The following is a 12,899-nucleotide window of genomic DNA, read 5'->3' on the forward strand; positions in this document are numbered from 1 at the left end:
AAAATAAAAAGGGACCTCCCTCCTGCCATATTTGCTTGTACCAAATTCAAGGATTATGTGTACGGGAAACCTACAATCATCGAAACAGACCACCAGCCCCTGGTGACCATTCTAAAGAAACCCATTCACACAGCCCCTGCATGATTACAGAGAATGATGCTCAGGTTACAGTGTTATGACATCACTCTGACATACAAGAAGGGTAAGCACATGTACCTAGCGGACACCCTATCTAGAGCTCCAAACACAGAAGTCCCTCCAGATGCTGAAAATGACACATTTGAAGTCATGTCTGTCAGTTACATCTCCACTGCGCGACTGGAGGAACTCAGAAAGCACACAGCAGAGGACGTGGTGTTATAGGCTCTCAGCGTTGTGATTCAACGAGGCTGGCCAAATAAGGAACATAGCTTGTGCCCTGCTGTGCGTCCATACTTTCCTTACAGAGATGAACTAGCCATGGAAAATGGGATAGCCATGGAAAATGGGATAGTAGTGAAAGGCCACAAAACAGTCATTCCCCACTCGTTGCAAAGAGAATACATCAGCATTGTCCACAGAGGCCACCCTGGTCTGGACGCTACCAAGCACCGAGCAAGGGGTATAATCTTCTGGCCAACGATGACAGCTGATATCACAGCGGAACTCCTAACATGCTCCGTCTGTAATAGCACAAAGCCACACCAACAGAAAGACCCATTAAAACCATACCCAGTTCCAGACTTGCCTTGGTCTACAGTGGCAACAGATATGTTTGAGTGGCGGGGCAAGAACTACTTGGTGCTCGTGGACTCATACTCGGGTTGGTATGAGATCGACCTTCTCCACGACATGACATCTTACATGACATGGCACACCGCACACACTCATTTCCGACAATGCCAGACAGTACACGAGTCAACAATTCAGCAACTTTGCCAAACAGTGGGATTTTATCCATGTCACCAGTAGTCCAGAGTTCCCACAATCCAATGGCCTAGCAGAAAGAGCGGTCCAGAGTGCAAAACAGTTGATGGAGAAATCTCACAGAGATGGGACAGATGTATTCCTTAGTCTCCTAAATCTGAGAAACATTCCTCGTGACCCAATATTAGGTTCCCCTGCACAACGTCTATTGTCACAACAGACACAATCAACCATTCCCGTCAACTCCAGACTGTTAGAACCAGCTCCTATACATGCCCAGCAAGTCGCTGCACGGCTCCTCCATAAGAGGATGACCCAAAAGCGACACTACGATGCCTCGAGTAGTCCACTGCAACCACTGACAGAAGAACAAGTTGTCAGAATGCAGACCCCGAAAGGATATGACCAGCTTGGCACAGCAAAGGAGGTGAACAAGGAGCCTCGGTCCTACACGATCCAATGCAATGGGAGAACATACAGAAGGAACTGACATCACATCCTTCCTGTTGCAGAGCACCCTCCATTATGGCTCACCCCTGAGGACATTGACTCTCAAAATACCATTACACAAGCACAGGATTGTGTTCCCCCAGCACCACACTCACCACAAATACATCTCCCACAACCAGAATCCACACCAACGGACTTGCCAAAGCACACAGTACAGTCCCCTACCAAGATTGGCAGCACACCTTATATAACACATTCAGGTCGTATTTGCAAGCCTAATCCAAGATATGTACAGCGAGTCCTACTAATGGCTGATTTGTTGGCACATTGATCCTTGTTTTAAATACATGCCGAATGTGTTTATTATGGCTTTTTTCTATATTGCCAGTGCCATTCTTTGTTGCTTTTTTAATACATGCCGAGGTCATCTTGAGATTTGTGTTTGCAATGGTTCAGACATTTACTGCGATGGTTACATTGTTATATGGAAGTCATTCATACCCTCAGTTGTTGACCAAATTTCATGCAGGAAATCTGTTGATTGTTAAATCTGTTTCTTTTGATCGGAGGTTTCAGAAGAGGGGATGTAGATCATTATGATAAATGATCTGTTCATAAATACACTGTGGTTTGCGTATTCTAATGGTTATACTTTAAATGTATCGGGCTCTTTAAGAGCAGACCCTTCCTCTTGGGATCCACCTACCAGGAGCTGACGAGCAGTAGGTCTGGGTGCATGCAACGTGTTGTACTATATAGAACACCAACTGTGTTAATAAAATGTTATGTTCACCTGTATAAGTCATAAAGTAATTCCTGAGACACACAACAGTCACCCTCAATATGCAAAATGCCTTTCTCTCTGCAATGCCACGCGTTTTTATATATTGCATTTTTGTGTGGGTTTCTATAATTGCGACGTGACAGTGGTGGTACTAAGAGCTGAATTAAGTCGGGTAAATCCCCACGAAGGCCCAGGTACCAAATGCACGGTCCGCCACTGGAGAAATGGAGGATCTAGTGAAACATATTCCATTTATAAACCAAAAAACTGTCTTTGCTACTTTATTTTTGATCATTCTTTCTTAATGTGTCTCTCACAGCCTCACAACTTTATGAAAGTGCAATATTATATTGCTGGAGTACCCTTTTAACTAGCAGTAAGAGAATATGTTAATAGGTTTGGATAAAGTATTCCAGCGATTTAGTATTACACCGAGACTCACAAGAGAATACTTGACAAAAAAATGGTCAAAATCAAAGCAGAAGAAACCAAGACATCCCGACTTTTCTTCCTTCATTTCCCATAATGCAACTTGGTACCATCTCTTAGGTACACTCTGCCCATGGTGACATCCTGCAGGGTTATTTTGGCAAAGCTCCTTAGAACCACTAAAGAGGTTGATTAGCACCCTTAATGACTCTGACATGTAAACATGGCAGAGTGGCGGTTAACCTTTATCCTGCATTTAGACCTGTTATCCACTGAGCAGTTCCACAAGAGCAGGCGGTGGTTTAGTGCCTTGCTCAAGGGCACCTTGACACTGGTTTTCTAGGGAGTCTGTGTGGTCACTTGCATCTTTCTGATGGTTTCAGGATTCACACTGGCAACCTTCTGATCCCAAGTCAATTTCTCTAAGACCTTTTCACTACAAACTGGGTGAAGATCCCTTCACCAGGTTCCCCTTGGAAATGAAAGTAACTGTTGCTCTTTTTGTACCTGTGATTACACCTTGATTCGACGTCATGTACCAGAAATTAACTGAAGGCAGCACTGTCAGTCATCACAACTGCAAGCTCTCGTTCTATGTGCAAGCCAAGCTGTCCAGCAGTTAGAAACAGCCTTTATCAGCTTGCCCTGACCTTCAAACTTCACATCTCAACTGAAAGAGTGGGGCTGCACTGCACTCAGCCAACTTCTCATCAGCTCGGGCTGAGGGCTTTCGACAAACACTGAAAATAAAGATAGAAAAATTTAATACCAGTGCCTACAACATTAATAACTCCTTGTCCCAGCAAACACAAATAGAAAGAACGGACTGATCACAGGCAGAGTGGGTCAGGAACATCAGAATGCTCTTACCTTGGACAAATTATCATAGCTATTCCAAAAGAACATTAGCCTGCTATGATGGATATTTCAGTATGAGTAAAAGAAAGTCAAGCTGATCAGAAAAGCGTTCTCTGCAATCCCCCTCTGAGGTCACATGCACACACACAGGCATAATTACAGAGCTTTCCCTCCGTGGCTGGTGTGCCAATACTGCCATCTAGCGTTAGACAGGGAGAACCTGCCTGGTGCCGAGGCTCAAAAATCCACCTCCAGCAGGCCTGCCAGGCCCACACAGTTCAGTATCAAGTGTGCACTCAAAATGGCTGCACCATTCAGTGCTTAGCTTTCAGTGCTTGATGTGTACTCATTACCTGCTGCAGTTCTAAAAACAAAACACTTAAAGCAAGTCACCCATTACTCTAAGCTGTTAATCATTATAATCAAGGACAGCAACTGCTTTTGCTCTTATTCTTTCAACTAAGAATATGCAGTACTCAAACATTTCTGAGAGTTAAAACTCCTTCTCTGCTCTGCAGTTAAGAGTTAAAACAGCAACTGTCTTTCTTGAAACTACTTAGTAGTTAGTTTTTTTTTTACAAATATCCCAAACAGCATATTGTCAACAGTAGGGGAATGTTTTACATTAGCTTTCCTCTGGCATATTTCACTATACAATATAAACAGTATGTATAATATGGAGGCATTAAATACATTGCATGATGGATAATCTTAATCATGACAGGTATGCATGAAGCTGTGATGACCACAATGATACAGTGAAGACACATCATGTCTGAAGGCCTGCTAGTGGCTGATTCAGCACTTGAGGGAGAGCAGATATTCTTGACTCATGCCAAAGTTTTGGACCATTTTTACAACCACTTCTTAGATGTTTTATACATACTGATGTAGCTGTTACTTGGTCATATAAGATACAAGCCAGATCAAAGGGTTTCACCAAGCTAACACCCATGATGCACAAAATATGTGTGGAAAAGAGTTTATTTATACAATGAAACATACATATTATATTGACTGAAAGAACTTTCTATTAGATAAGTGACAAAGCCTCAAATACTGTTAAGCAAGTCAGCACCCCTGGTGTGACTTTAGGCCTCAGAAGTCAAGGATGAAGTGGTCTACCTTCATCAAGTACGCTGGTTTTAGGTAGTGCTGCAGTTCGCTTTTCTTCAGCCACAAAAAAGGAGTGTCTGGGGTTGCAGGGGGACCACAGTCCGACAGAATGGCTTTGAAAAAGAACACCTTTGTTCCCACAGAGCCCTCCGTCCGGATAGCTTTGGGTAGTTTGTATTTGTAAACTCCGCAGGGGGTGTTGCCAAGGAAAGTTGCTTTGAAACCAGCCGCTACCAGAAGAGAAAAGGCTGCAAGTTAATAATACAGCTGGAGACAAACAATGCTGCAACTTAAACTTTAAGCAGCTGTACAGATCATGTGATGCTGCAGCTGCATTTTATTGTAATTCTCTAGATTATCTGTTTGATTGCTGTAATTAAGTGTTACATGAGAAAAAGTCTGTTTGTCATTCTCTGCTGTGGCAATAACAGACACTTTCCAAATTTAATTTTAATCTAATCTTATGCAGTCTAACTCCCATGGTCCCAGATGGCTCAATTTGCAGGCATCAACACGGCCATGTTAGAGAGTCAATTCTCAGAGAGTCCAACCGTAATTAAGTGGACTGGGTCCTGCTACTGCAGGATGCTCTAAACAAAACCCCTGAGCAAAGGCCACATGTTAATGTCACGTGGAAAGTCTTAATGAGAAGTTAAAAGCAATGATGTGAAACTGTTTAACAAAGGCACTGGTACCTTAAATGTTTCATTTCACCATAACAGGAAAAAATATGAACAATTTTCAGCTCACACTGAATAGCTTGTGTGAGAGATTGTTAAAGGTGACTGGATATTTTTGTCTGTCTTTTGCCAGCTGTGGCCTTGGACCTTTAACTTCCTACCTATCAGTACCTCATTATGTGGCCTGTCAATCAACTGTAGTTAAGACAGTGGAGGTATAAAAGTGTAGCTGGCAGCTTGGAAACAACTACTGGAATACTGTTCTAAAAAGCTGCCTTTGTAAAGGAGTTGTAGGTATAGGAGGTTTGAGGGCATGGTCCAAATTAACACCTACCAGACAACAAATGTGGGTAGATTTTCCATTTGGTGAGTAAATCTCAGAAGAAGAGCTGCCATAACTGTAGCACAACTGTCATGCAATAAAACAGTGTCAATAGTCCCTACAGTGTGAGTCATGCTTCTGTCTGTGTCAGAGTTTGACACACACACACGTATTCTGTGAAAACCCGGCCTTCCTCTGCCTCTGACTAGCTTTCTGATCCTAGCATAAAAATACACTTAGGTCATGGTTACATGCGTAATGCGAGTGATACATGAGTGTAGTCAGCTGAATTAATGAAAATAGGAGCGTATCAGCTACACACGTGTTCTAAAAACAGGACTGAAGCGCATTTGGTGTAGACACAGTGTGACACTCATTGTCCAAGTTGGTCCAACCAGAAATCTGACCATAACCACAGCCATTAAGAGGCAGAGTAGTGACAGGTCCCCGCCAAACATAAGTGTGTGCATGTGCATGGATGCACCTCTCTGATACAGGCATGAGACTAGACTTCATGGTCTGTGCAAAGTAGCAGGTGTTAGCGGTAGGGTGTGAGGAGTCTCAGGAGGTGCATTAAGCTGGTTCAAATAAGTTTACAAAACTTCAAATTCACTTTTGTTTGTCCCTGAATTTTGCAATCTAGACTTCTTTAGTTGTACTGTAGGTTTTAAATTTTTATTCAAAAATGAATTTAACTGCTGATTCATATAGCCTATTAAAATAACTGTTTCAAATTTTGCTTCTTTACATTTCTATTCAACATATTTATCTAATTATGTCAATGAAATCCTGAAGCAAATAACACAAAAAGGACATGTATTATTTCGGCCAGTGGTTTTTTCATCTAGTGAGTCAAAAAGTTAATTTTGGACCTGTTTAAGGGTGTCTTGTTGTGGATAATACAGAAGTACATACTTTGTGTACTACACAGATAATTTTACAGTAGATGAAATCACATCAAACTTTAATGATCCTTAGAATAAAACTGGGCCATTACAGCAAAAGAGATTAGGATGGAGATACAGTAAGAAATCAGCAAATGGTGTGTTGACAAAAACCCAATGTGTAACAGCTGCTATGGATAGCACCTTACATCCTTTATTAACCAATGATTTAGGAGTTAACTGAAATACATTCTAGCTATAGAAGTATAGACCGCGTTGGGGAGTAGTAAACTACATTTAGAACATTTTCAGTGCCAAACAGAACCAGCTGTTGGAAAAGAACTTCAAGAGATGGCTCATGTTTCATATAAACAAGAGATTCTGCTCTGATAAGTAAAAAGACGTGCCCATTATTCAGATCAATGTTCGTGCTGTTCATACTGTCTAAAAATGTTGAAGAGTTGAAGATTGGTTTAGTTGTGAAGCTTGTACAAGTCAGATGGTACAAAACCAACAGGTAAGACAACAGGCCTGTTTTTTAAACAAGAGCTCAAGTCAGTCTAATGGTATAAAAAGGTGCAAGTTAAATATATTTTTACTGCTTTATTTGTCATCAAAGAATAGGAAAATTAGTTCAGCAGCTTCATTTAAATATTACTAATTTCAGCCTTTAAAAACTCATATGCACATTACCTTGCAGTGTAGTGAGTGCTCTCTCGGCCGTCTGCTGCAGCGTCTCTCCCTCCTGCCACTGAGTCTGAGGCAGCAGCCACAGCTTCTGGCTGCCAACCTGCTGCTCAGCCAGAAGAACCAGAGAATCTGCCAGGCAGCGCTGCACTGAGGTCACATCCTGATCTACATCAGCTTAATGAGACAAAGAACAGTCAGCCGCTTCACTACAGCTTCTCTTTCTGTGACTGTTGAGCAAATTGTAAAATGCAAATGTAAATGCAGTGAAAAGATCATTTCTGAAGGTCAACAAAACAGAATCCTGCACTGAACATACACAACCCACTGGTTATTTACTTCAGATGACCTAATTTTCTTTTCTGTTGTTTTTGATAAGGAGACAAAAATTCATATCTCATAATTTTATTTTGTTGTTTTTGATAAGAAGACATAAGGCTGAAAACTATATCCCATACAATTCCATCTATTTCTTCAGACATTTGTTGTAATTTAATTTATTTTTATAATGTGTATATCTTGGTTTACTTGTTTGAGAAACAACATGTGCTATAATGTACTATGTACATTATATCACACTGTATATATGTGTGTGTGTGCGTGTATATGTATGTGTGTGCTGTGCATGTCTAGGCCATTCACTGTCCCTCAGGTTGTTATGTACAGTTGTTTCTCCAGTACTCATAGCAGAACCAGTAACGTCTTAGCTTATTATTGAATAATTTAGCCTCAGGGTCTGTTTAACAACAGACATTCCTACCTCTGACCCTATGTGCAGGCTGGAAGCTCTTCAGTTTCTGCTCCCAAGAGTCTTCCAGGTCCTGAGCCAACATGATCTCCTCATCCTTGCCCTCCTCATCAGAGTCGTAGTCTCCTGCCTGCTTCCGACTCATTCTCTCTGCGTCCTCCAGCAGCTGCAGCTCGTGGTCCGACAGGACACTTTTCTCCAACTCCATCTGAAATCAAATCAGGGTGGGTCTCCATCAAAAACTCCAGACCATTTTTTACACTGGAAATTGTTGTTGGGTGGTGTCTGATTATTGTGGTGGAGACTATGTTGTGACTGACAATGACCCCTTAACCTAGCTAAAGGTTTTACTACGCAATATGATGTCACAATATGTAAAATAACAGACAGCGCAATATGGGCAAAACTAACAGAATAATCCAATATTATTTGACCCTTTGTGTAAAAAGCCAATTAAAAACAAATACACAAATTCATGTTACTATAAAGAATTAAATTGTGAACAGTCTTTCAAATACATTTCTAATTCATCTATGATTTTCTTTTTACTATTAATATAATCAACAAAAGTATTACAACTCTATATTATTTTCCAGGATATAATTCAAATAAAAGAACGGAGTTAACAATATACTGACATTACTGTCCAGCCTTTACCCGGTTTAACATTGTTCTCTAGACTGCAGTTTCACAAATGTAATAGCCCAAAAATGGAGTCCAGCTGCCATACTGACACCTAAACAGGTCAGATTTTGAATTGGCTAATAGCACTATGATTAGTTTCACTATACTGTATGCTGATTTAAATGGCTTCTGATCAGCCCTGTGACAGACTGGTGACCTGTAAATGGTGTAAACCTATTTTACATGTAGGGTTCAGGGCAAAATGGTCAGTTTCACTATTTTCTGACATTTTATACAATACATCTGACATTTATTAAAAAAAATACTTAGCAGATATACTTATACTGAAAAAGTAATAACTAATTACATTATGTACACAGAAATTATATGGAGTAAACTTGGGCTTTTGATGGCCCTGTGGTCTAGGGCTCCTGGCAGCTGCCTTTACCCGGTCAGTTTTCCAGCCTTAAACCGTAAAATACACATATGCGCACATGTCTGTAATGGTCGCATGTTGTATGTTAGGTGTGGACGCAACTGATTATCCCCAAATAAGATGGATTTACATATTGATAGTTGTAGGTCAAAGTGTTTATTTGTCATATGCACAGTTAGGACACGTGTTTCAATGTACAATAAAATTCTTATTATGCCGTCCACATGAATGCCACATAATACACGTGAAGTATAAGGTAGATGAGCGATAACACAAATCTAAACAGGCAGTAAAATCACAGATCTAAGGCATTTTAAAGCAGCAAATGAAGGAAGCAAATAAAAATACAACAAGAATACAATATAATGCGGAGAGAATATATGCTACGTGGGAGCCGTGGAGTGCAAATACTCAGCAGTGAGTAGGCATTTTTCCCTCTAAATTATCGACTGTGGCACGTTAGAGCTAATAAACCGCTTTGTTGTTCTCTACTTGAGCGTTAACATCGCTCTCATCCTAAGCAAGCGCACCTGGTGCATCACATGTCCGAATTGCTGCTCTATTGGGCTGAGGTCGGCGGAAATGACCGGTAGTCTCTGTAGGCAAACCGCTGCCATCAAAGTCCACGGAGAACTCGGTTTATCCGTCATACTTTTGGTCTGCAAAGTCACCCGACAAACTGCGGTTCTGGAAAACTGGCGAAATCCAGTGCTTCCTACCGCAGTCCCTCCAAAACAAGACAAAAATCTTGGCAGAGACCAACTCGCCATCCTTCTACAGGGCGCAGCCATCTTCTTCTGCTACATTCAAGGAAAATGGCAAAAAAAAAACCCTCGGTGCTGGCAATTGCTGATTGGAATTGGAAATATTACCCTTTATGATAGCAGGACACAATCGCAGTTATTGTTACCCAATGTACTAAGTTCTCTCTTCATTCCTTTAGGTGCGAGACAGTTTTAAAAGAATTTATTTATGAGTGCTTCAAATTGCATGTTTACGACGGTGCACAAATTCCTTGAATGCGGCTTTTTACCACTTTTACCCACAACTCTGTGCGGAAAGAAGAACGGTCTATTCGCATGAAAATGGGGACGATGGTATGAATATACTTGTGTAAAAGTGAAAATAGATCATTATAGGCGCAAGAAAAATACAATTTTAATATTTAAATATTAAAATGTGTCTTTTTAGCCAAGGTTCCAAGCTATGCCTATCTTTGTAATAGAAATAATAATATTATAATTAGCCTGTTATCCCTCAAAAATGACTACTAGTTAGTAGTGGTCTGGTTTGGATCTGCAGCACCTTCAATGTCACTTTTGTTGTTTGAATAATAGCTAAATTTCTGACAAAAAATTGCTTGTTAATCTATCAAACATGTACAAATCAAATTGTAAATTAGTTAGTTCTGTGAGTAACATATTCCTACAGTGTGCTGCTTCTCCAAATTCAAATGGAAGCCCTCTGTAAGTGTTTTATGGGTATGGTTTACTAGCATCTTTGTTAGCTTCATGTTAATTTTGATAGTAGAATTCAGTCTTCTCTATGCTGAGTGTTATATTGTATGCGCTTAATTTTTTATAACGTCCAACCGACAGGGGTGGTGATAATCATAGCAGATGCTAGTTTTCATTTGAGAGGAACGCCACAGTGGTTTTTGTTTTGTGTGTGTGGACGTGTTTTTCCTGCTACGTGGGGACTTCTTCCTGACTCCATACCAACTCATGAGGACCCATTTCACGGTGGGGACCTAAATTGAGGTCCCCATGGGCAAGAAATTGAATTTTAGGGTGGCAACATGGTTTAGGGTTAGGATGAGGTTAGGGTTAAGGTTAGGGTCAGGGTTAGACAAGTAGTGGTTCTGGTTAAACGATACACTGTGTGTGTGTGTGTGTGTGTGTGTGTGTGTGTGTGTGTGTGTGTGTGTGTGTGAGAATAGACGTGTAAGCAGTGGACTGCAGCGAGCGTTATGTAGCAGTGATGTTAGATTTGAGCCGAACGCAGCATCCACCGCAGAGCCTGCCCGCACTTCCAAAGACTTCAGGTCAGAGCAAATGTACTTGTTTAGGTTTCTCTCATGCTAACGAAAACAATCTATTTCTGATATGTACCTTAAACTTGTGTGTCGTTTACTCGTTAATAGAAGCACTATTCACTACAGTATAAAAATGTTGGTGAGATTTTTATTCGTAATCCTTTAGCCATATTCCTCCACTGCCTGGCGAGGACAGCTCACTGCGATGGGGTGGGAAGAAGTTTGAAGAGTTGCCGATCGCTCACATTAAAGCCACGTACAACAAGTAAGTGGAAAATGTAACAACATAAAAGACTATTTGTAACGGTACATTGTTAGCTGAGTAGCAGATTGGGCAGTAATTGTAGCAAGTGCTCATTTATCTCCCTGATTACCTTAGCATTTTACAATATTAAAACCTGTTCCACAAGGTTTATAATATTGATATTAGGTACCAAAAGCAGCCTGTCAAGATCGTAGGATAATTTTGTTCTCCACATCATTTAGGTATCAAATGTACTATCTCTAATGTGGAGTGAAAATAAAATTGAGTAGAACTTTTTGCAACAGACTCTTTGACCTACCAAACATGCACAGCTACTACACTCAGTAATTACTCCACTGAACTAATAGCTGAAATGTTCCACCTGAGCAAGTCAAAACACTCATGTAAAGAGAATGATGTGACACTCTATATTTTCATGCCTCAAAATGGGCTTCAGTCCAACACAAGAAAAGCTTTTATCCAGTCTTGTAAAACAGTGCCTCTCTACATACAGTACATAATTTCTGTCACTTAGTGTTTTGCTTTTAAAAGATGAATCCTCTCTTGAAGAGCAGATTGTATCTTCCACATTTTATTTCAAGTAGAAACAGCTGCAGGTGACCCAACTGAAAACAAATAGTTAAATGTATAAACTTGAACTAATAAGTAATAACTATTAATAATTGTTAAACTGACCCTGGTGAAATGAAAAAAATGGCAGTGTAGAAGAAGCTGGTGTAAATAATGCAGAGCTTTGCAGAGGAAGAAGCATTTAAAAGAATTTTGTGAAGTAAAAGTAGTGATGCCACTATAAAAATACTCCAGTACAAGTAGGTCCTGCATTCAGAATTTTACTTAATCAAAACGTTTTACCAAAAAAAATGTAGTTAATGCATCATAAGAACTGGGTTGATTATGAATTATGCCTGGCAGGTGTGATCATATATTATTATTGATGAATTAATATGAGGTAACTCTGTGGTGTACTCTGCTGAGGTGGAACTAGTTTTAATTATATTACTTTGGTATTTTGATCTATAATGTGACATGTTATAAACTCATTGTGTGTTTTGTGTGTAAATTTTTAACTGAAAAATAACAAATGGCTACAAATATCAAATAAATGTAGTAAACTAAAAAGCTGAAAATGTTCCTCTGAAATGTAGTGAAGTATAAAGTAGCAGAAAATGGAAATACTCAAGGAAAGCAGTAGCACCTCAAAACTGTACGTGAGTAAATGTACTTATTTACTTTCCACCACTGCTTACAGTGGATATAAAAAGTCTACACACCCCTGTTAAAATGCCAGGTTTCTGTGATGTAAAAAAACGAGACCAAGATAAATAATTCCAGAACTTTAGCCACCTTTAATGTGACCTATAACTTGTACAACTCAATTGAAAACAAACTGAAATCTGTTTTTCAGTGGGAAGTAAAAATAAAAAACTAAAATAATGTGGTTGCATTAGTGTGCACACCCTCTTAATGTGGGGCTGTGACTGTTGTCAGAATTAAGCAGTGACATTCAAACTCATGTTAAATAGGAGTCAGTACACCTGCCATCAATTAAAGTGCCTCTGATTAACCCCATATAAAGTTCAGCTGTTCCAGTAGGCTATTCCTGACATTTTCATAGTTGCATCCTACAGCAAAAGCCGTGGTCCGCAGAGAACTTCCAAAGCATCAGAGGGATCTC

The 12,899-nt window shown here is 40.1% G+C and overlaps 2 protein-coding genes across 3 annotated transcripts in view; one reads left to right on the forward strand and one right to left on the reverse strand.

Moving 5' to 3' along the window:
- Window positions 1-4,362: 4,362 nt before the first annotated feature.
- Window positions 4,363-9,999, reverse strand: mrpl46 (mitochondrial ribosomal protein L46). Its single transcript, XM_020623514.1, has 4 exons — window positions 9,455-9,999; window positions 7,877-8,072; window positions 7,123-7,293; window positions 4,363-4,773 (listed from the first exon to the last, which is right to left on the reverse strand). The coding sequence occupies exons 1-4, from the start codon at window positions 9,713-9,715 to the stop codon at window positions 4,526-4,528; spliced, it is 876 nt and encodes a 291-aa protein (XP_020479170.1). The 5' UTR covers window positions 9,716-9,999; the 3' UTR covers window positions 4,363-4,525.
- Window positions 10,000-10,190: 191 nt separating this feature from the next.
- Window positions 10,191-12,899, forward strand: part of mrps11 (mitochondrial ribosomal protein S11) — a 5,454-nt gene continuing 2,745 nt past the window's right edge. Inside the window, exons 1-3 of one of the 2 annotated variants that reach the window (XM_020623515.1) lie at window positions 10,191-10,390; window positions 10,864-10,968; window positions 11,126-11,224. In XM_020623515.1, coding sequence (XP_020479171.1) covers window positions 10,302-10,390; window positions 10,864-10,968; window positions 11,126-11,224 — 293 coding nt within the window. In that variant the 5' untranslated portion in view covers window positions 10,191-10,301. The remainder of the gene's footprint in view (window positions 10,391-10,863; window positions 10,969-11,125; window positions 11,225-12,899) is intronic. The other variant, XM_020623516.1, reaches the window with a different exon arrangement.

This window comes from Monopterus albus, unplaced genomic scaffold (genome assembly GCF_001952655.1).
Source record: "Monopterus albus unplaced genomic scaffold, M_albus_1.0 scaffold302.1, whole genome shotgun sequence".
NCBI classification, from domain to species: Eukaryota; Metazoa; Chordata; class Actinopteri; order Synbranchiformes; family Synbranchidae; genus Monopterus; species Monopterus albus.

Coding starts and splice junctions, on each gene's coding strand:
- mrpl46 (XM_020623514.1), bottom strand. CDS start 9,715: ATGGCTGCGCCCTGTAGAAGGATGGCGAGTTGGTCTCTGCCAAGATTT. Junction 8,073..9,454: donor TCGGACATGTGATGCACCAG/GTGCGCTTGCTT, acceptor ATTTGATTTCAG/ATGGAGTTGGAGAAAAGTGT. Junction 7,294..7,876: donor GCCTGCACATAGGGTCAGAG/GTAGGAATGTCT, acceptor TGTCTCATTAAG/CTGATGTAGATCAGGATGTG.